Genomic DNA, 23974 nt, shown 5'->3' on the forward strand with positions numbered 1-23974 from the left:
CTTCCCGGGCATTCTTGGAGACACAGGGTGGGGAATTGACTATGTGCAGTAAGGGTCCAACAGTTTCATCTGAAGGATATTCAGTTGCCATTTGGCTTGTGAAATCATCCTCATTGTCCAAATCCCTGCCTACCATCTCTGCTTGGGGGTGTCTAGTGATCTTTCACATGTGGTGCAGCCAAAAGAGAAATCTCACTTCTTACCCCTGCATCTGCCCTCCCCAGGAACTCCCTGTGTATAAACAGCACTTCCATTCACTCAGTGACATAAGCCCCTAATCCACCAGCTTTCCTTGATGGCTTTTCCCCATGTGCCACCAATGCCTATCAATAAATTCTGTTGACTGTAGCCTCTAAATATGTCTTAAATCTGTCTCCATCCCCAGTAGACTCACTTCTTCCCATTCCGCCACCATCACCTTCATCCAAGCTGTGATGGCCTCTTATCCTGGCAATGGGCTCCTAACTGAGCTTCCATTCTTCAACCCACCCCTTACTCCCATCTCTAACCCCCTTTCTGGAACATGATCAGCTAGCCAGAGTCATCTTTAATAAAAAGCAAAGTAGGAAACTTCATCTCTCTCTACTTCAAATCCAAGTTTAGAATGAAAGCCAAGCTTACGCTATCATTGCCTACCCTCTGACCTCATCACGAGCCCTCCTCCAACACCCCACTCCACCCTCCACTCTTGCCCCTGCCTTTCCTTCTCTTCTCATACATTTCAATCTAGATGACACCTTAAAGTCTGGATAGCAGCCACTATCTGTCCCAGAATGCCTGGTCTGCAGCCCTTCTTATCATGGGATATTGTTTTAATTTTCCTGCATAACACAACTTCCCATTGGAAAATTGTCTCATGACTTATTTATCAATCTGCTTATCACCTGGCCTCCTGAGTCGGAAGGCAACCCCACCATAGCTAAGATTCCTTGTGTCTCTCCATCAGAACTGTACCCCAGCAGCTCAACACCTTTGAGTTAAATGGATGAGTGACTGCCTTGGTGGGTTTTTATTTTTGTTTTTGTTTTAAATCATTGTTACTTGGGCTCCTGACTGTGAAAACACTGAGGACTACAGATCCAGGACAAGATGAGGTGACTTGCAGCTTCAGCAGAACTGAATTCTGAAACCCAGACAGCTGAGCCAGTTATTAAACCAGGGCAGGGCCCAGCAGGAGGACAATCGCAGCTCTGATTTAATATGGAACTTAAGACCATGGTCATCTGAGCATAGATTCCATCAGCAAATTCAAGCATGTCAAAGTTGTTGAAAATCAGAACCTGAGGTTCTTTATCTCTTCCAAAATCCCACCTTCTCCTCAATCTAAGGCTCTAAACCCAAGCTTGGGCTCAATCACAGCATTAACTCATGAAACCAGTTGACACCAACTAATAGGGCCATCTCTTCAACTGGAAAGTCCTCAACTACACAGTAATTGGGCAGGTTCCATGAACCGTTTCTCAAGGGTAACAGCTGGGAACAGGCAAGATATGGGACTCGCTGAATTTCTGGGACACTTGGGGAGCATCCTTGTATGAGATCCGCCGGCTGCCAAGTTGAGTTCTCAGCAAGGTGGGAAAGGATGAAGGATGTTGACTGCTGTGCTTCCCCAGGTGCATTTCACTAGGCAAAAGGAAGAGCAGCAGACTCAAAATTTGGCTCTGACACAGGCAGAATCAGGGAAATTGAGATCAGTCAAAATTCACCATAGTGAAAACAGGTAGTGTTTGCCTCCCTTATGAATTAAAGTTCATCAGTAACTGAGTCCCCTCCCTTTCCCAAGAAGATTGACCCAGGACATCCTTCCAAGATGACAACAGAAAACTTCCCAGTGTAAACCAACTCCTCTTGGATGATCTGTTCTATACCTCACTAAGGAAACAGAAATCCCCTCCATTGTCTCTCTTCAGTTCTACTTCCCTCACTTTTAGCTTTCCCTCACCTTTTTTCTTTTTAAGATTTTATTTATATATCCATGAGAGACACACGGAGAGATGCAGAGAATAGGCAGAGGGAGAAGCAGGCTCTACACAGGAAGCCCAATGTGGGACTCGATCCTGGGACCCCAGAATCATGACCTGAGCCAAAGGACTGAACTACTGAGCCACCCAGGCGTCCCAGCTTTCCATCATCTCAGATGGAGTTCTTTTTTCCATGCTTTTGTCCTCAGATTTTCTCACCTACTTTTTGAACATTGCCCAACTTGTATTTACCTCTGTCTGGTACGGTAAGTCTCTCCTTCCTGTTGACTTCTAACCTACAGGATAAGGTTTCCCCTATCCTAATAAAAAGCATTCTTTGACCCTACCTACTCCCCTTAGAAACTTCTCACATTCCCCCCTTCATCACTAGACCCATTGATGACTAATTTACTACCTAGGTGCTGTCTACCACTCTTGAGCTGCCTACTTATTTCTCATGGCTTTGTACTCTTAACACCTCACCCCGTGACCCACCTGTGACAATGTCACAGTGATCTCCTGATGCCCAAATCAAATGACTTTTCCTTACTCCTCATTCAATACCAATGAGCTTCACATCCTTCACAGTCCAACCAAAGCTTAGTTGAGCTCTCTCACCTTTAGCCATCTTGTGAAAACAACTAGGGGTACTCACTTATCTTGTCAGACATGGGTATGATTAGGATTCTGGAATTCCATGAAGCCCAAACATACATTTATCATAATGTTGCATGTGACTTCACTGTGCACAGTCATCTTCCTATGAAGCAGCAACCTGATTTGAATCATCTCTGCGATACCACTCTCTGCACTAAGTTCCAATCATTATATCATCTCATTCATTAAATCACTGAATATCATTAAGGTAGTGTGTGTCACTGAGGCATAAGGTGTATGGGTAGACTTCCAGGGAAACTTAAAGCACTCTTTGCTGGGAGATCTTTAAAAAGGAAAGGGCTATTTAATTAATGCCTTAGTTAGTAAGTTTTGAAAAATGAACAACTATTTATTAAGCACCCACTATGCTGGGCCTGTAGCATTAACAGATTTGCAGAATGGCATGCCAGCTGCAGAAAGAATGGAGGAAGGAGAGGGAGAAATTAGGCAAGCAGGAAGCAAACCAGGTTCAAAGTGGCTGATGCGGCAAGGCCACTTCCTGGGTGTGCGCTGTGACCCCTGGAAGGACCTCGCTTCCTGATCTGGGACAGATCCTGCTAGACAGAGTGAGCTATGAATGGTCACTGGTGTGTTGCTGAGGGCACCCGGCCTACCCTCTGGCCTGGACATCGAAAGCTTAAGTCCTGCTCCAATTGCCTGCAACTGCTTCTTTGCAATCCCACTGCAAGGAGGGAGCAGGGCAGTCTTCTGAGAGGTTGCCAGAGAGCCTCATATGGTGGGCCACACACGCCTGAGCAGGCATCCAAGCCTGGCATCCACTGTCCCTCCCTCTGCCTGGCAGATAGAAAGGGCCAACACCCAGGGATCCTGGAATACACATGGCATCTTGGCAGCCAGCTCTGACAGATGACCAATGAACAGCTTGCTTGGGCTGTAGGAAGTGACACAAACCTAATTGCACTTGTTGGTTTGACTTCAATGCTCCTCCCAAGCCCAGTTTTTTTTCCCTCCCTTTCCTGTTGCTACCAGATCTTGATCCTTAATACCACCTCCTTATGCTTCTGTGCCCCCATATATTTGTGTTCCTTCTCTCTCACCTGCTGTGCTGTCCATGGTCCTTCCCTGTCCCCAGGACCTCATCTCCAGCAGACAAGAGCCCAGGAACTCAGAAGAAGGGAGGACAAATTTCCCCTTCTTGGCCCGTTCTGTCCCATGTCCACCCTCAGAAGGACATTAAGGACCCTTTTAGAAAAAGAGGAGGAAGCATGTTGGAAGCCCAGCATGGGCTTTGCTTGTCACCACTCAGAGCTGCAAGAGAGAAAACAGCTACCCCTTGGCCAAAAAGCTGCAGGTTTAGAGAATCTCACCATCAATCTCCACCCCTTCCTATTTCCTGTTGCTATTTCCTTGGATTCGCTCCAGAGGGCTGACTTCGCTCCAGTTTGGGCCCCTCCTCCTCCCGGTGCCCAGATCAATGGGTTGGCTGGAAATGCCTTGCTCTGAACTGTCTGTGGCCTTCTGACAGCTGCTTTCAATCTCTGCTGTCACGTCCCACTCAGTGTGCTCCCGGGAGGCCATCTGCTTCAAGGCCAGGGCAGGAGGTCAGGATACATGGGCACTGCCTCCCAACTCTCACCCTGACCTTGAGAAGGTCAAGGTGCCACGCTTGGTTAGCCATCTGTACGACATATGAGATTAGAAGCTTCACTCAGAATCCCATTAACATTTCTGAACTGTGCAGCTCAGAATCCCCAGCCCTAAAGTGTGGTAAGGCCCTGACCAGAAGAGTCTTTGGGGGAAGAACATTATGGGAATGTTGGCAGCACTTTGAAGTTACTTGGGGAAAAAGTAATGCCTCTTGCCTTCACCAGCTGTGCATCCTGGGACTTGAAGCCATCATGTTTCAGAAGGAGATGACTTTCCCTATGTCAACTCTCTGTTACAAGAAGACAGCTGTCTGCAAAGATTTTCCACGGAGTACCTGCTTGGGGAACCCCTAGAGACCCCAATGGGCCACAAGGCAGTGATGTGGCAACACACAGTACTTCTGGTGAGGATACCAGAGCCATCCTCCCACCCTCACTCAGCCTAGGTACCAAAAGTTCTGAGGTACCTGGTCTGTTATTTGTAAGAATTGAACAATAAAACAAAATATTCCAAGTTTCCAAACACAGGGGACAAATGAAATCAATATGGTATATCCACAAAGGGAGACATTACCCAGCCATTAAAAATCATGCTGTGACCCTCTATTTACTGAGGTTGTGGAGACTCCCATTCTCATATATTACTATGGACAGTACACATTGGTATCACCCCATATAGGTTACATACACAAAACAGATAGACCAACAAGCCTGGGGGAGGGGGGGGGAGGAGTGTATCTGGCCTTGTATTAGTATGATATTTATGTTTAGTCATATGTCTAGTTCATATAGATAGTTTCAAACCACTGGAGAAAAATGAGAAACAGAAAATAAAATACTGTGAAGAAATTAAGAAAATTTGATTATGCCTATACAATGGAATAGTATTTATTTAAAAAAATAAGTTCTCTAAGAGCTTTGAGAAACTGGCAGGAGGGTACTAAAAAGTGTAGAATAATATGTATGATATATTGCAAATATGGAGGAAAAACAAGAACACATTTCATAGTTGTTCATTTGTATTTGTTCATATATAATTGAAAGGGTGCACCATGACAGTGGTTACCTGTGTGGTGATGGTGGTGGTGGTGGTAAGAAGAATCTACAGATGAGGGACAGGTGTAGGAAGGAGAATTCTCACTATATAGATACATAAATAGGTACTAACGGATACACATATTGACATATGCATATAAAATAAAATTTAGACATATACAATTTATTGAGGTATTAAATATCTCAATATTATCAAGATACATGTATTACTTACCTCAATATTATTGATATATAAATATAATTCTTCAATCATATATCAATACATTATTAGTACCTCAATACATGCATAAATAATGCCTCAATGAAGTTTATGTATGTAATATAGTAAATATACATGTAAAATAAAGTATAAATAAGCATATAAGATACAAAATAAACACATGTAGTATATTTATGCAAAATAAAGTTTATATAAAGAGAGGTATCCTCTACTTCAATATCACATATCAATACATATAATAACACATGTTATTGATACATGTATCAATAATATTGAGGTAGAGGACATCTCTCTCTATATAAACTTTATTTTACATAAATATACTATCTACATTTATTTTATACATTACATACTTACATATATTTTGCTTTATATATATATTTATTATATTAAATATATAAACTTTATTGGGGTACTATTTACCTCCCATTGAATTCACTCATTTATTTTAGATTTAAAGATTTCATTTTTTTAAATTATCTCTACACCCAATGGGGGTTCAAATTTACAAACCCAAGATCAAGAGTCACATATTCCACTGACTGAGCCAGCAGGGAGTCCTAAATTCACCCATTTTAATGTACAATTCAATGATGTTTAATAAATCTACCACATAGCCCAACCAGCACCATAGTCCAGCTTTAGAACATTTTCATCACCCCAGGAAGATCTCTTGGGTCCATTTACAGTTACTCCCCAAACCCAGGACAACACAACCACTAACCTACTTCTCGTCTCTATAGATTTGCCGCTTCTAGACATTCACACAAATGCCATCTTACGAAATAAGGCCTTTTGAGTCTGGCTTCTTCCCCCTAACAGAGTGCTTGTGAAATTTATTAATGTTGTAGCATGTGTGAGTACATCATTCCATTATATTCCATTCTATATACATATCACATTTTGTCCATTTGCCAGTTGAGAGGTATTTGGGTTCTTTCTATCTTTTGGCTATTTTGAAAAATGCTGCTATGAATATTCATGTATCTTCGTGTGTGTGTGTGTGTGTGTGTGTGTGTGTGTGTGTATGTGTGTGTTTGGAACCATGTGAAATAACCTATACAAAATTTTAATGTTGCAAAATATTGTTTAAATGGCACATGCAATCTTACATAAAAAAATAGCAAATAATGTGTGTGTGTGCACATGCACACAGAATGATTTGATTCTGTTAAATAATTAAATACATAAAAAAGATTAGAAGGCAGAAAGCTAAAATGTTAACAGTGTTGTCTCTGGGTGATAGGATGGTGGATAATTTATGTGTTTGTATGCTTTTCTGTATTTCAACAAATTTTCTACTGTGAATATAAATTACTTTTGTAATCAGAAAAAAACCCACAATGTTATTAGAAGGAAAAAAATACATCCTTCCATTCAATTTCTCCTGGGTCTTTACCTCTCTGTTACAGAATGATATTCTCTCAATAGTCCAAAATGGGGAAAGGCGGAGGATGCAGCCCTGCTCTCTCTCCCTCCTGCACAATGCTGGTCACAACATCCAGAAAACTGCAGGTCCCCAATAAATACCAATCAATTTTGAGGGCCTCAAGATCAGTCTCCATGGCAACCTGACAAGGGCATAACACTGCATGAGCACTGCCCCAGCATGGAGATGGCCCAGCAGGAAGAATGCCTGCCTCCAACAGCCTGAGGTGCCAAGAGATCATGTGACCATGGCACCAGGCTTCCTAAGGCTCTAAAAGAGGGACCTCTCTTTAAACAATGGAACACTGAAAGTCTCAACTGATCATCCTAATTGTGGGGTTCCCTGAACTGACATTTCTACTTCTACAGCTACAAACAGACGTCACATTTCAGTATTTTTAAGAACTATCTTTAAAAACTAAATGTCCTTCCTCTATGCTTACCCCATGCCTAATTTCATCACAGTGCTTCATAATCACCCACTGGCCTGCACCAGGACTGCCCCTTTGCAGGATCAGGAACAAGAGAATTACTAGAAGTCTGTATCTCACACATCTGAAGACTTGAAAGCTATAAATCAAGCTAACACACTGTTAAATATAGCACATCCTATCCTCCTACCCTGTTAAATGTATTTTCAGAATGAGCTGGAAGGCCAGGTGAGAATTCAGGTGTCTCAGGCTATGAGTTGGGACATGTAGTGCCAGAGAGTTGGCCCCAGCCTACTCCCCTTCTTCCCACAGCCAAGGCGCCTTGTGTGCATACACATGCACACCCATGCCACACACACACACACACACACACACACACACACACATACTCTCCTTTGCCCTGAACAGCAGCCAGGCCCTTGGCCACCCCTTGGGCTTAGAAATTGCACATGGCTGCAGGGCAGCCCACACTTAGGAGGAGAATAGATCAATGGGGATGTCTGCACATGGCATGGAGGTGAGCTAGAGCCATTTTGCTGAGGAATTCTGGTTTAGGCAACTACAACCTGACCTAGAAGGGAAGTGACACCCAGGTTCCAGGTGGTCACTTCTCATGGCCCTTGAACTTGTGGCAGCTGAAGGAGGGCCCTGAAAAGTGTGGGGTCCCTCTTACCCAAGACTAAGAGGTATCTATCATCCTACTAGACTGAGTTTCTTGACCTTGGTGCTACTGACATTCAGGGCCATATAAATTTGTTTTAGGGGCTCTCAGTAGTATCTACTTTCAGTTTTGACAACCAAAAATGTCTCCACACATGTCCCCTGGGAGACAAGTCACTACCATTTGAGAACTACCGCACTAGACTATAAAGCTTTTGAGGGCAGGAAATAGATTCTTTCACTTAAATGTTTGAAGGGAAAATCAATTAACCAACATTTTTTCATGACCTCGGAAACATTCTTGAAAAACCCTATTCCCCTGGAGACGATTGTGATATACTGGTTCCAAAGAGGTCCTCAGAACAAGGTGAAAGCAATTCTTGGTCCCTGATCCCTGGATCCCTTGATCCCACATAAATCTGGGGCATGAAGGTAAAAAATGATAGGAGACCAGAAGAACAATGCCATACACCCAGGACTCCACAACTCGAGGGAGCTGCCTGATGTGTGCATGGAGTTAACTCAAGGGTTAATTTCCGAAGACATTATCCACCTCATAGTACAATCTTCCTCTACCAAAACTGCGTAGGAGTGTGAGGGAGAGGCCAGGGCTTCTAAACTTAGACCCTCCTATGTGACCTTATAGAACATGGCTAAACCCCAGATGTTCCTTAGACAAATCCAAATGTGAGGTACTGGGAGGGCTAGGATACACATGATGGGACTTCTGATCTGTGAGGTGCTGACCGTAGATTCCCTTCATCCCACGCCATTCATTCCACTCTCTTTCACCATCAGAATTTTGCAAACCTGTTTATGAGTCTCTTCAATCAGCCAATAATGCTTACTGCTATAGCAAGTCCATGCTCCCTTTCCAGAGCAAGCAAACATCCACTACTCAGCTTTCTTCATAATAGATGAAGTCCTTGTGTAGTTCCCAGATTCCTAGCAACTGCATATCTACAGAGTCAGCAATATCTGCATGAAGATATGGGGTCCTGATAGTGGCCCTACACTTGGAGCAAACTGCATGATTGGTATCATTCACTGACACCAAAGAGACTCTGATTTGAGAATCTGCTTGTGCCTTGGTTTCCCCATAGCAGCATGTCTCAAAACGTGGTCCAGATATGCCTGGTAGCCCCAAGACTCTATAAGTAGAGCCATGTCTTAAAACTATTTTCATAAGATGGCATAAGTCTACTAAGATCTACTGAGATGGACTCATTCTCTGACAGGTATATATGGAGTGTTTCCAGTGGCTTCCTGCCGGTGATGACACTGTCTGATGGCTAACTGAAATGTGTGCGTGTGCTTGTGTTTTTAAATCCTTCTCAGTTTTGATCTCAACTGCAATAAATAGAGATGGCTATAACCCACATACACAAAAGCTCTTTGGGATTCTCATAATTTTTCAGGGATCCGAAGACCAAGGAGCTTGGGAAACACTGCCCTAGAGCAACAATGCTGGTCACATTTCTTCATCACTGAAAGTAGGGAGTGGAAGAAAAATATTTGGAAGACCTTTCTGAGAGGTAAAGTTACTGAGTATAAAAATAAGTACAGTTTCAGAGTTTTATAACAGGAGTGTCACTATGACATTTTAGCTGCAAAATGTTTTCTAGGTTCTTCTAGGTGGAAAAAAATGAAGTCTAGAAAAACAGCAAAAGCATTAATATTTTCAATAAAAGCAATACATGGTCAACACAATATTGCTTATTTAGAGTCTTACCCATGATCCGATTTGCACTTGGACTAGCTTCACCTCAACATCCCAACCTGTCCAAAATTGGTTCCATTTGTTTTCATCTCCGAGAGTGTCCAGGGTGTGCAAAAACAATTAGAGGCATAGGGACCAAAAGCACATTTGTATTATTTGTGGAGAGAGAAAGGAGAGCATCTGAAGCTTGTAATTTTTAATTTAACTGCAATTCTGAGATTATCAGTGGGTTTCAATTACCTACACTATAGAATCAGGATGTGATTAGCAACCAGAAGCACTTTTTTAAAACATTGAAACAACATCACTGTCCAAAATAAACAGACGAAAGACCTCATTCCTTCCAGCTTTAACATCAATCCTTCCATCACTGCTGATTTTCACTTTATAAATTTCTTAACTTCTTTTCTTCCTCTCCCTTGCATGGTATTTTCTCTCCTCTTCACCCTCACCCAGGCACCGAGGTGTTCTGAACACATGGCATCACTCACTTGCCCAGCATACCCAGGAGAGGCATATGACAGTTGCCTCCATTTTGCAAGTGGAACAACTGGGAGATAATATCCACCATGTTGAAATAATATCAACAGGGCCAACTGGTGGCCAGGCCAAAACCAAAGTTCTTCACACCCATCCAGGAGCAGTACATAGGCTGGTGAGAGTAGAAAGAGGTAGTAAAGGACATGCTGGAGATCCTTCAAGAGGAAGGGATTAATGCTTGCTTTCTGCAACAACCATTTTTAGAAATTGCCTACCCCCAACTCCCATGTTCAAAGGACTTGAGTTTTCTTAATTAACATGATAGTAATAGTAATAGTAATAATAAATAATTCAAGGAGAGGTCAATAGCATGCCACCAACAAGAAAAGTTTTACCAGTTCAAGGCTGTGGCAGATAAACAATGGAACATGAACTACCATCTTAAGCTTGGCCACTTCTCTACAGCCTGCTTCCATCTTCTGTGCTATAAATAATTCAGTTTTCTTTTTTCTTAAATATCACAAAACCAAGTCGGAATCTTTATGTGAAGGATTCTGCTGTGTCCCTCTCTCCCTCCTCCTCTCCCTCCCTAGCCAGCCCAGGCAACTCCCCAGAGAATGACCCCTCAAGCTTTAACATTTATTCTTTGACATTTCAGACTATTTGTTAGGCAGAGCTGCCTTCTTGAGATCAAAGTCGGAAAATCTTGCTGAGAACTCCCGCTTGGCCCTGTCCAGCTGTGACAGAGAGGGTCTATTAACCCCCAAGCATCTGCTTCCTTCCTCATCCAGAGAAATCCACCAGCCCTCATGTGAAAGGGCGGCCATCTCTCTCACTTCCCTCCCCTTGCCTTCAAGACCCCCAACATTTCAGGAGGGGGCAAAGGTACTCTTCCCACGTGATACTCCAAGACACAGCAGAGAGATGGACCCAAGAACCAAAAGATGTCCCCCACCAGGAGACAACAGCAATTCCTGGGGATATGGCATTTGGAGGACCTGTCTAGGTGGAGTCTTTTTATCTGACGATTAGCAAGCTCAGAGACAATATGCAACAAGGAAAGGTAACTTACCCCAAGTCATTTGGCTAGTGGAGGTGCTGAGACTGGGCTCCAGGTCTTCATTTCTGTATACTACTACTAGATGATGTCTCCTCCACCAGCCAAGGAAGGTGGCCAGGTTTTTGTGCTGAAGTCTTACACTCTTATGTGAGATGACTTACCATTTTCTTCTGAGATACCACAGTGAAGATTTCCTGCTCTTCACAAGAGTACCTACCCATCAGCTCTCGAAATCATATCTGCCTCTATGCCAAGCAGAGGGCAGAAGCAGGGACTGAGCCTATAGTTGGGCAAAGGTGTTAGGGTGTGGTTGTTCATCTTATATCAAGGTCAGTGATTGATTAACGTCCTGCTTTGTTCTACTAAAAAATAAACAAATACCTCTGACCACACCAGAACCCAGTGTGTGTGTGTGTGTGTGTGTGTGTGTGTAAACCTATTGATAGGCATTAAGTGAAGAGCATTCTGTGTTCAATTAGATTTAAAGGAGGACTTCTCAGAGCCTTTAATATCCTAATGTGTATCGTGAATGTAAAAGAGATTGGCTATACCATGCAACATTCTCCATCCAAGTGATTGGATGGGCTCTTAGCACCTCATGAGACTCTAGGGAAGCATTGTCACAACCAATGAAAAGGGGAGCACCTGATCCTGATAACATTTACATCATTTACATTGTTTATGTAATAACTGGAGTAAGAGGAATAGGTTTCTCTGCAAGTTCAGGACTCAAATTAAGAGAGAGTCATATTGCAGACACTGAAGCTTTGCCCAGAAAACTGGTCAATTCATGCGAGACTACGGCTGGTCAAGTGGTTGACCCACTAAAACTACAAAGATGGCTAAAAATGCCATCCCAAAAATGCACCGGGGGGTTACTCTGGTCTTAACAACCAGGTTGGCCTTTATCCATCAGGGGCGCTAGTGGCAGTTGCCTATTATGGGAGCAGAGATGCCAAACTGACAACCATCAAGATGGAAGGATTCCATGAGTCATGCAAACATGGGCTCAGAATTTAAATTCTCCCAGGAAGGACATTCTCAGAATGTATTCTATATTTGTGATGCCTCCTCTGCTCCCCACTGACTGTGGGAAAGAACAGACTCAAGTTCTCACTGGCCAGCTCCGCCTCTGGCTCCCTCTGAAGTGAAAGGCTTCGGTCCAGAGCTGTGGCCCTCAGACAAGAGCAGCCAGAGTCACGGATCCTGGCTGTGCCCTCTTGGCCAGACTGAGGCTCATGACAGAAATGGCTGTGAGATTTCCCCCTTGGGCTGTCTTGTGAGTTTTCTCTCAGAACTAACAGCAAGAGAAGGCCAACACTTTGATGTCCATAGAACACAGAGACTGTACTCTTCAGCCTGCCTTCCGGCACCTTCTTTCTCCCTGAGACTGTCTGAAGGAGGGCCTGGGAGCAACACCTACATTTGGTGCATGGGACACAGACTTTAGGACTTGCACTTCTTGAGCCCGGCAGTGACAGAGCAGCTCTTGGGGACTACTGGTCCAGCCGGTGCTGATAAAGACTGAGAAGGACAGAACTCTTGTCAGTCCAGCGGTCTCCTGGGTGAGGGAGCCCCCACACCCTCTTTCCCTGAGAAGTCCATTTGGGAGTCAGCATAGCATGACCTTTGGCCAAAGGCTGTTGCAAGCCTTACAGAGGTAAGAACACTGCATTGAAGCCACATCACAAGGACCAAAACAGGCCAAAAGTAGAGGGAGCTTCAGAGCGGTGCTTCACGGCTCTATAAAGGAAGCATTTCCCGTCCATATTTGACAGCAATGAAATCACTTTGCCGGGACGGGTCCCTGCCCTTCTCACTGCGGAATGAGCTTGGGGATAAAGGAGGAAAGGCTGTGTCTTTTTTAAGGGAAGCAGGCCAATTGCTGCAGTGGGGTCCCCAACGGCAGAACCAGGCTTCATGTTGCTGCCGTGGTAATAGCTCGTGGGCAGCAGGAGCTGAGGGGAAAGAGAGCCATGAAGACAAGCTGGTTGTCACTATTAGCCACCAAGGCCTCCGGCGTTACTTACCGGAGTCAGGCTTGGCAGGAGTGTTATCTGAGCTGACACGGTGACCTGCCCTCCCAAACTTTGATGAAGCCACAAACCAGAAAGCACGATCCTGGAACTCATACCTTTGGCAGGCTGGCTCCTTGGTCTTCGAACCCTCTCCATTGCCGAGTGGGGAGTGTTGACCATCCCTCCAAACCCTCAGTAATCACAGGATACTGCTCTGACGGGACGCGCGAGGATGGGGGTATGGCTCAGCATCTCTGCCTCTCAGAAAAGCCAAGCTCCCGTGTTGCTGTGATGCCATGTGCTCCCTTCTCCACCCTTAGCCAAATCAAAGTCACATTCCTCTACATCAGAGAGGCCTCCGGCAGCCACTGCTTGCAGAGGGCTGTGGGTAAAACCATGACCCTGGAAGCCCAGAGCTGTGCAGAAAGTTTGTGTGTCTCCTGTTTCCTCAGCTTGGGAAGTGTCATCAAAGCCCTCAGCCAGGACCTCTCTACAGCTCTGGCTCTTCTCTGAGAATTTGGTAATCATGCTTCTCCCCTTTATCCCAGATAGTTGCAGATTCTCTCCCAAAGTGGGCCCACGTGGACTGGGTCTTGCCTGGGGCTGGAGGCCTTTGACACAGAATCAGGACCAGCAGAATCCTCTACTCCCTGCAGGATCTGTGCTTTTCAGAGATCCTCTACCTGCTTGTTCTGCTTTCAGGGGAGCCAGCAAGGTCTTGTCCAAGGCCAGGCCAATACTTCCTCCTTCTCCTCCGTTCTCACTGTCCCCCACCCTGGAGCACACAGAACACTTGAACCACAGACTTCCAGCCCCCTGCAAGCCCAGCACGGTGGGGAAAGATCTAGCCCTCTGAGGCATGCACCCTGGTATCTTGTGACAGGAGGGGAAGTGTCCTGGCAGCCAGGGCCAAAGCTACAAAGAGGCCATAGACCTCCTCTCCATGCAGAAACCTCCCCGAGCAAGCGGAGGAGATTTCACTTTATCCAAGTGTCACCCACCGAGAGGAGGAGCTGGGATTAAAATCCTACCCAAATGGATCTTAGAATCCTGATGGAATTCTTGAACCACTCCCCCAAAACTCAGATGAGGGACCCCTCTCTCACCAGCACATCTCTTTCAATTCATTTTTGGGTTCAGGTAGGGTTGAACAAGGCATCCTACTTAGCTCAGAGAGCGACACTGTCAGGCCCAGGTGAGGGTTTTCAGGAAGGTGGGAAGTGCAGGGATGATCATGGGATTTCTAATGGCAAAGCGCAAGATCAGAACCACTCAAGGCAACTGGAGTCTGCAGCAGCTTTGCCCACATCAACCCCACGGAAGAGGGGGTCGTGAAGGGTGCCATGGAGCTGGGAGATGGCAGGGCGTGAGCCCCAGGTCTCCTGGACAATCTGCAAACCAGGCTCCCATCCACTCCGGGGCTCCTCACTGCCCTATCACCACCTCCACTGTCACACTCAAGAGTTTCCCTCTGTTCCTGTCCTTCCCAGAGGAGCCCCAGAGCAGCCAGCATCATCGCCAGCCCCCACCTCCTTGGTCCCCCTCTCCTCATTTCTCTCTCCCTTCTAGAACTACTGTGGCAGCAATGCAGGAGTCTAGCCAGAGCTCAGAGTCCCTGAACACTGAAGGGCGAAGGCCCTCTGCCCAATCCATGTGAGGCACGGCTCAGAAAGCTGCACAGCAACAAAGCCCTCCTGCACTGCTGTCCCTGCTCCTGTCCTGTCTCTGTGGCATCGAACCCACTCCTGCCCTGCACTGCTGTGTCTGAGATACAGCGGCCTCTGCTCATGCCTGGGCTTGACCTGCAGGATCTGGGCCCTGCCAGGAGAGGCGTCCCAGCCCAGTCACACCTGTGGCTGGGTGGTGGAGGTGAGGACACGGCTGCTGGAAGCCTGGCTGCAGAAGGAATTCCCACACAGGAGGGGAAGAGCCAGGGTGGCCCAGAGGCCAGCTTCTTGGTTTCCACACTGCACATACTTAGCATCTGTTCTTTTGCTGGGTAAGAAGCACATGGCTGAGCTTCGACACACCGGGAGGTCTTTCAGATGGGACAAAAAGTTCGAATGGGGGCGAGTCAGGTAAGGATCTTCCTTCCTTCCACCACCTTCCTGTCTGAAGCTGCTCACACCTGCCCGAGACCTGGGCAGCCTCACCCACCTGAGGATCAGGCGTCTCCCCCAACAAGCCCTCCCCAACATCAAGCTCTCCCACCATTGTCTGCTTGGCAATCTCACTGATTTCAAGCTGGGAATTCATCTTAGACCTAAGACCAACCACACCTTCGGGAGTGTGGGGTCACAAAATGCTAGAATGAGTGAAGAAAAAAAAATACTGTAGACATTCTTTTCCGGGGAGTCTTTAAAAAGCACCCTGCTTGGGGCACCTGGGTGGCTCAGTGGTTGAGCATCTGCCTCCAGCTCAGGGCAAGATCCCGGGGTCCTGGGATCGAGTCCCACATTGGGCTCCCTGCATGGAGCCTGCTTTTCCCTCTGCCTGTGTTTCTGCCTCTCTGTCAGTCTCTCATGAATAAATAAATCAAATCTTGAAAAAAAAATGCACCCTGAGGAGTGCATCTAGCCTCAAAGAGCCCCCAAGAGACTTGTTCAGTGTGGGAGGGGTAGGGGAAGACTGTGGCTGTGCAGCCCCCAGGACTGCAGCCTTTTAGAAGCAGAAGCCTGACTGCTCCATGTGGCAGCAGAGCAGCCCGGGAGGAACACTGTAGTCAGGGACCCCTCCTGCCAGCCCTGCTTCTGATTGTCACAAGCTGTGAAAACCGGGGCCAGCCACTGATCTTTCGGGGTCTCAGCTTCCTTCTGGGTAAAATGTGCTTGGCTTTGAGCAGATCTGTGTAAGTGACCTAGTGATCGCTGTTAACGTTCTGCAGGCAGGGCCCATTCTTCGGCGCTTGGTAACCAGTCTGGGATCTGGCTGTGTAACCCTCGTCAAAGCCTCCAGTCCTCTCCGGAGCATGTCCCTGGAAGGTCCTACTTCTGTCTTCTCCTTTCATAGAGTGAGTTTCCCGCTCTCCAGGCTCCCAAGAATAGGGTTCATTCAGAACCAGTCCTCCCCAATGTCCCCCTCTAGAATTGAGATCCAGAGAGGCACCTGGCAAGAGCACCAGATTCATGGCCTGCATCAGCTGTGGATCTGAGCTGCAGGATCACAGTGCAAGCTGGAGTCCCGGAAAACCACTGGGAAGTCCTGTGGGTGATATTCCAAACTCAGGAGGTCTTGCTGGTGCCCTGAGTCGCCCTGCGCGAAGCCAGGCCCGGCCAGCATCCTTCTGGGTGGAGTCTGCTCTCTGGGCCTGCCCCCTCTGGCTCTAATGGGCCCAGAGGCTCTAACACTGGGATAAATGCCTGGCACTTTAGGGTCTGGCAGGAAACATGGAAAACAGAGTCCTGGACACTAAACCCTGCTCAGCCCGGTCCTTGATCCGCCTGACAACTCCCTGTGCTTCCCTGCCCTCTGCCAATGTCTCCTCCGCTGCACTTCAGACTTGCTCAGCTCTCCCTAGATCTCACTTCACAGACAAAATAGAAGCCACTGCACAAGCTCTAGTCCCCTTCCTTGCCCCCAAACCCCCATACCCCCATCTTTCCTGTTGCCTCTTCCTATGTTGGAATAGCACACCTTTCCCAGGGCTGGTGTGGGGCCCTTGCTCTGAGCTGGGTGCTCATCTCCCCTCCTCCCCTGCATCGGAGGTTTCATGCATTGGAATATAACAAAGCTCAAATCTCTTACCTAAAAATGAAAGTTCTCCCCATGGTTCCAAAGGGCACTCCAATTCCAGCCCCGGAACCAGAGAAAATAGGAGAATGGAGAGCTGGGGTAATGCCCTATCCAGGCCACTCTAGAGAAGAGGAACTTCCATTTGGGGTGAGGTTGTGAGGGAGGGGGGCTTAAACTCAATTTAAATAAGAGATTAAGTCAATGAAGGTCAGGGAAAAAAGCACCACCCTAGCCTGACCACTTCCCTGTTGAACTCCCACTTTGAGCTCACCCACCTTGCTCTGTTACCTAAGTAAGCCAAGTTGTCACAAAGCCTGTGGAGGCCCAGTGAAAGGTCTAATTCAACCCAGGAAATCTTCCTCACTCTTCCCCTGCCCTTGACTCCTGCTCCAGATAGCCTGTGTAGAGTCCCCTCCTCCTCAAAGGAAGATGTTCTAAGTTAGAGGCATGGCAACCCTTCCAGCTGTGTCAGGGCCGGGAACCCAGGGCAGATGGCCACACCCAGCTCACTTATGCCTCATCTCTCAGTAGGACCCTACAACTGCCTACCACTCTGGGCAGCCCACAGGAGACCCCAGGGGAGAGTCTGGTCCACCGGAGTGTGTGTATGTGGGTGTGGATGGGGCGCCCCTGAGTGATCAGCAGACTAGCTTATAAGCCCATAGCCCCGTCTTCCTCTGGGCAAGGTCATGTCCTCAAGATCCAGGGAAAGAATGAAACCGCTCCATCTGAGGGAGAGTCCTAGTGACTTGCTGGGGCAAGAATCCTTCAGTTCTACTCCCAAACCTCTTACATATCAGCTCTGGAAAGGATCACTGTAAGCCTCGGCTGCTGACAAAAGGAGAGTCCCTGAGTCACCAAGGAGGTGAGGGTCTCAGTGGCCTGAGTGGTGTCTGGATGAGTCAGGTTTGAATCTTGCTTCTGCCTCTTGTGCTGTGTGACCCTGGGTGAACCATTCAGCCTCTCTGTGCCTCTGAGTCTTCCTCAACAGAATGAGGAAAACACTTCACTAGATGGGTTTGACCTAACTGGAGGAGTCTCAATGAAAGCAACCAATGCAACAGATTGTAAACACTTTTGCAAACAAGGATTGAACTAAGAAACGTCTTTAAAAGAGGATCAGTAAAAATGGGGAGGGGAGGCAGAGGAGAAATGTGGGAATTTCTGTATCTTCAATATTCTTTGCAAAATTGCCAAATAAGAGGTCTGATGCAGTCATTTCATTAGAAAATAAAGTGTTTATTAAGAAACTATACACTGAACACTCCTATAAGTCTCTGTGGAAATACAACGCCCCATTGTCATAGCACAAGGTGAGAAAATGACAGAATAAAAGATGCTGGGATGGATGGAGCCTGGCAGGCTGGAAATGAGGTAATGATTTACAATAATTAAAAAACATCATCCTCAAGCTTACTCCTTAAAGCCACACTCGGGAGGAGGCCCCGACCCAAAGGGTCAGCAGGACACAATGGGGACAGCCTGACACGAAGCAATGGGGAGCAGGATGGCAGGAAGTTGGCAGGGGCTAGAAACACACACAGCTCGAGGCCCTGGAGAAAAACTGAACCCCCTGCATCATAGTCTGGACACTACAGTGTTTGGGAGGTCATCCCAGATACAGGCCAAGAACTTGGAAAGCTTCGTGATTTTAAATCCCAGGGAGGCACCTGCAGAATCAGAATGGGAACTTAGCACAAAGAACACCATCCACAGGACCCAGGAAGGAAACGTTCAGTGGGAAGTTTGATTCCCATGTCAATTTGCCGAAGCCAGAGAATCTACTATCTCTTGCTGTGTGTCACCACCCCAAACCTAGTGGGTCTGTCCTAAGAGCTCCCCATGGGAGACCCCCTGCTTCATGCTCTCCATCATCAAGGGGCAGCTCTTACAATGGAGGTAACACAGGTGGGAGTGGCTGGGCCCAGCCCGAAGTCCACTTGGCCAACAGGGCAGCAAATATGGGAGAGGTTCGGGCCCTACGGCTGTGCCTTTCCTATCGAAGCAGGGCAAAGCCATCTCCTTCTCTCTCCCCCGTGGATCAAGCTGAAAATGGGAGGAATAAACCCCCTCTTTGGGAGAGGGTGGCCATGGAGTAAGGCATGAGTCAAAGCAAGCAAAGTAAACACATATATTGACCAGAGAACAGGATGACACTTCCACTGGTGCCATGAGAGGGGCTGGAGGAGGCCATTTTTCCTTCTCTTCCCCTTCAGCTCATCTTGGCCTTGAAATGGTGATTCCATTGGGTTCCAAAAGTTCTCAGAGTCAAGAGTAAATGAAAGTGGGGGTAGAGAGCCAATCCTGGGGCCAGGGACTAGCAGGAAGGGTCTTGGCCCCTGACTCCCTGGGTCCCTTGTGGTCCTAGGAGGACGGCCAATTCACGGGCAAGACCTTCTGTAGCAAAAGCTCGTCAGGACTGCAGATGTAGGGGCCAAGGAGTTTTGTAATACCACACTCACTGTGAGCCATTCCAGAGAAGAGGAAGGAAGGGGGAAAAATGTGTCCCAAAAAAGTATGGTTTTCTCCACCAAAAAAAAAAAAAAAAAAAAAAAAATTATATATATAGATAGATAGATAGATACACAAATGTGTAGATACATTGTGTATCTATCTATCTATCTATATAAATATATATATATATATATATATAAAATGATTGGTTTCCATTCTTTCCTCTGAGACCTAATCTTGTGCCAACACTTGGGCCTGGCTCCCCCTCTCTCACCACGTGGTCTCCACCTCTGCTTAGCCGCTCTTCCCCACTGGAGGTTGCAGGGCGATGAGATCGCTAAGAGGATATAGCCTGATATCCTAGGGAGAGCCAGGGAGACCCCACACTTCCAAGCAGGGTTAGCGAGGCCGGAGCACGGCTGGACTTCGTCAGGCTTTCTCGTGGTGGTTGGGTTGTTTTTGTAAAGCAAGAGAATGGCTAGAGTGTGTTTAAAAGATGGTTCTTGGTGCACAAGTTTTTAATTCTCTTTATTGGCTCTAAAGATGGCGGCAGGAGCTGCCTCGGAGGCCAGGGGGTAAAAGGAGCACAGTGATGTCTGAGGGGAAGGACAACCCTGCCGGTGACGGATGGGGGAGGACCCCCATCTTGGTGGTGTTAAAGGGTGCAGGGGGCACCGGTGGCTCATGCAGTTTCTACTTAGCATCCCCGGATCCAAAGAGAACAGCGCCTAGAGCTTCCCACCTCTCAGAGGGCCCAGCCTACCAAGGTGACATCAAAACAGGGAGTCTTAAAAGGAGTTTTTAAAAGCCATGACGTCCTTTGCTGAAATAAACACTGACATCCTCAACATAGATGCCATGGTTAAGAGGCTTGGAATGTCCGGGAAGGCTTATTGGATTCAACATAATTTCTCTGAAACCTATAAAAAACAAAAACAAAAAAACAGAAAAACAGAAAAAAGCAAAATAAAGTAAAAACCAAAACCCCCAAAGAAGACCAAAACTAAGAGGGGAAACAGAGAGGGAGCTTGAAGGGGGGGGGGGGGGGGGGGAGGGGAAGGGTTAGAGATATGGATACATATATATATTGGAAACTGCCAAATGAATTGTCAGCAAAAGGGAAGGACAGGAGGAGGGGATTAACTTAAAACCAAGCATGGTCAGAGAAACTGGAAACACTCCCTATTGCTGCAGCCTCCACTGAACCGAGAGAAAGGGAAATGAACAAACTATGTGGGGCTTGGCCTTGGGTCGTCACGGAGGAGCAGGAGCAGCCTCATCTACTGGGGAGGATCCCCTGAGGATGAGCGGACAGGTAGATGGGAAAGGGCATCACCACTACGGTCACTGACGGGGCAGAGAGGTGGAAGGGAACGCTTCCTCAGGACTTGCATTGTTAAGGGCCACTTCTAATCCTAGGAGCTGGAATCCTATAGACTACCACCCCTGGGGGTAGGAGCGCTATTCTTCCAAGCCTGCCAGCTCTTTCTTGTTGACTTTTTGTTTTCATTTCACCAGCTCCATGGCAAGTTTAGGAAATAACAGCTGCTCTTTTGGCCTTATCATAATTCCAAGTCTTAGAGGGGATGGCAATGTTCTCGAGGAATGACACTGGTAGCTCCTGTCTGGCTACATGGCCATGGCCTGAATGAATCAGATGTCCAGAGTGTCCAGAGACGTGGGTGTTCCTGATCAAACCTCTAGATGGAGGTTTCTCAATCAACCCCAGATTTTTAAGAGTGTCTGTAAAATAATGTCTGTATAGTGTGTATGTTTGTTGAATGTGTGTGTGTGCGGACAAGACAGGACCAAGCCTATCTTCTCATGAAAGCCATGTGCAGGCATGTGAAGGTCACAATGGGCAGCTGGATGTTGAAGCTACGATGGGAAGAGACTGAGTTGATTGCATTGAGACTCTCCCTCCTCATTCCCAGATGACATGATGTTCAAAATACAGTTGAGTAATCTGGGCATTGGGAGCCCTCTGATCTAGAGGGAGCGGGGTCAGGTTTGAGAGGACAGAGGGAAACTTCCTTGTCTATGACATCATGTTCAGCTTCAGGATAAGATGTGGTGTTAGCCCAGGATGAGGGCTCTCTTGGTTCTCAGGTGGAAGGGGTGCAGGCCACTGGTCTGGGCAGCCTGCCTAGAAGGTGTGTGACTTCACTGTTTCTCTCTGGGCTATGGTCCCTCTCTTGCTTCTCCCACACCCCTTACCTTGGCCCTATGACATGTCCTCCCTGGAAGACTCCTCTGACCTATGGGATTTTAGTAGCAATCCCACACTGGGCACCTAGTCAGTCCTCTGGGACATATGGAGTCTCCATGAGGTCTTAGTACTCTTCAGCAAAATCAGTTGGGGGAGGGGTCTGTACTGAATATAAAGACGTCAAAGGAGTAACTCACCATGTGACCTTGGGTAAGACACTTCCCCACTCTGGACCTCAGGTTCCTCATATATATAGTGAGTTGATGAGACTAGATGATCTCTATTATCCTTCAAGTTTAATATCCCATGATTGTCTAGGTTTGAAAAGACCCCTGGCAGAAGAGGCAGACATGGGGGAGTTAATGGTCAGTATTGAGCCCCAAGTGCAACAACAGGGGACGTCGTTTTCACGTGCACAATGCCAGAAACGGAAGCCCAGGTGTTCCCTACTCCTGCTTTACCTGTAGGGCCACCTGGTTTATTTTATGCATAAGATCTAGACACGCTGTCCTCGGAGTATCACACAGCGGCATTAAAAAACTATAATCAGGGAGTCAGGAAAGACTTGTCATCATCATGAACTCTGTCCAACCCTTCCCTAGCATGTTTGCCTCCCATCTCCCTTCTTGGGCCACAGCACCCTGACCCTGTGCCCATCGCTGCTAGTCTGCATGCCATTCCCAGGGCCAGAAGGATGATTCTTATCACTTGGGTGATGACCCTGCAGGTCCCAAGACCTTCTTTCTGGCCTCTTCTCTCCCTCAGAAAAAAATTCAGCTAATCTCCAAGAGGAAAACAACTTGATAAGAGGGGATGAGGAGGGGATGGGGAGGGGGGCGGTGATAGTTTTGAGTTTGGTCCCTTAAAATATTTCTTGCCTTCGTTAGGGCATAAACAGTTGGAACCAAGGCTGTTGGTTCACTAGACCCAAGGACTAAAAATCCTACAAAAAGTGTATCATTACAGCTTGAGAGTGAAGTCTCCTTTGGAGGCCATGCAGTATCATGGGCCCTGGAAGGCTCCATGTCGGATCCATTAAAGGCAGGGGCCAAGCCTGCCTAAGGCTCTGCCAAGGTCCCTGAAGCTGCCTCCGTGAACATGAGCCTTTTCCCATATTAGCCGGGATCTGAAGTTTGTTTTCTCTGGAACTCTTTCCCAGGTGGAGCCTTTCCAAGATTCTAAGTGCTGAATCCTGATAGCATAGGAGGCACTGCTCCAAGATCCTCCATTCCTCCCCCCTTATTGCTCAGAACAACCCTGGAACGGGAAGGAAAAGGCATCTGCTTGGGGGAGGGCAGGGGAGACCAGGACCACCGTGGACACTGACCCAGGAAAGGCAAAGATGGGTGGAAGGAAGACTGAGGAGGGGCAAGCCCACTCCAAAGAAGGCTTCGCCCACCACACCCCAAGACCTCTATGTCTAACCTCTTCCTCCATCTGGTGACAGCTCTCCCAAAGCCATGCAGCATAGAGTTCGCTGCAGGTCCTCTGTGACTCAGAACAGAGCCTGGTCTGCAGGGACTGTCTAGGTATAGTTTCCTGAGCAGTAAGCCAGAGACTCTGGAATCATTTTGGGAAGTGAGGGTTGCTGGGAAGGAAGGCTGGGGAAGAAGGGGCACTGAGCACCCACAGGACTGGGTAAAAGCACTGGAGCCTAATCCCACTGGGCTGAAAGCAGGTTCAACCTTCAAAAGCAAGGCCTTCAAGATTCACTGGAGTAGAAAAGGCTCAGCTCTGATGGCGTGCAACACAAAAGGGGGCTAGACCGTCAGCCTTGCAGATCCCAATCACCCACCCCTCTCTGGGGTCTCAGCTCAGCTCCACTGCATGCTCTGGCCTTGGGAGTCTAGCGCCTCCAGCTTTCCAGCATCCACTGGGGAGAACGTGCCTGCATCTCCTGCCTACACACTCCTCATGCAGCTTCAGATTCTCAAGGCTTCCCATTCTGTCCCTGCTTCCTCCTTTTGTTATCTGACATGATAATTTTATTACCTAACTCCATAAAGTGGTTTAGGTTATGGCCTTGATAAAAGGCCCAATACCAAATGGAGCTCTATTGGATTATTTTCCAACATTTCCTCTTCAAATGTATTCGTTTGTCATCTTCAAGTTGCTACATCACACTAGTGCTTAGCACTTACACGGTATCGGCTGTGAGAAAAGCACTTTAGACTCAGGAGTAGGTTGAAATACACAGGAGTCCTGGTGCTAAGGTCAGGGGTGCCTGAACAGGGACCCAGTGACACAGGGTAATTCAGATCCTTGTCCAGGAAGTAAGAGT

The 23974-nt window shown here is 47.2% G+C and overlaps 1 protein-coding gene across 6 annotated transcripts in view; it reads right to left on the reverse strand.

Annotated features, from left to right (window-relative positions):
- NTRK3 (neurotrophic receptor tyrosine kinase 3) overlaps positions 1-23974 on the reverse strand; it is a 384919-nt gene that overhangs the window by 85421 nt on the left and 275524 nt on the right. Inside the window, exons 14-15 of one of the 6 annotated variants that reach the window (XM_038532787.1) lie at positions 21891-22025; positions 19994-20404 (exon numbers count right to left, since the gene is read on the reverse strand). The exons of 4 other annotated variants lie outside the window; for them this stretch is intronic. In XM_038532787.1, the coding sequence (XP_038388715.1) occupies positions 20286-20404; positions 21891-22025 (254 nt within the window). In that variant the 3' untranslated portion in view covers positions 19994-20285. Of the gene's footprint in view, positions 1-19993; positions 20405-21890; positions 22026-23974 lie in introns of those variants that run through there. One more of the 6 variants, XM_038532788.1, reaches the window with a different exon arrangement.

This window comes from Canis lupus, chromosome 3, assembly GCF_011100685.1.
Source record: "Canis lupus familiaris isolate Mischka breed German Shepherd chromosome 3, alternate assembly UU_Cfam_GSD_1.0, whole genome shotgun sequence".
In the NCBI taxonomy this organism is placed as follows: Eukaryota; Metazoa; Chordata; class Mammalia; order Carnivora; family Canidae; genus Canis; species Canis lupus.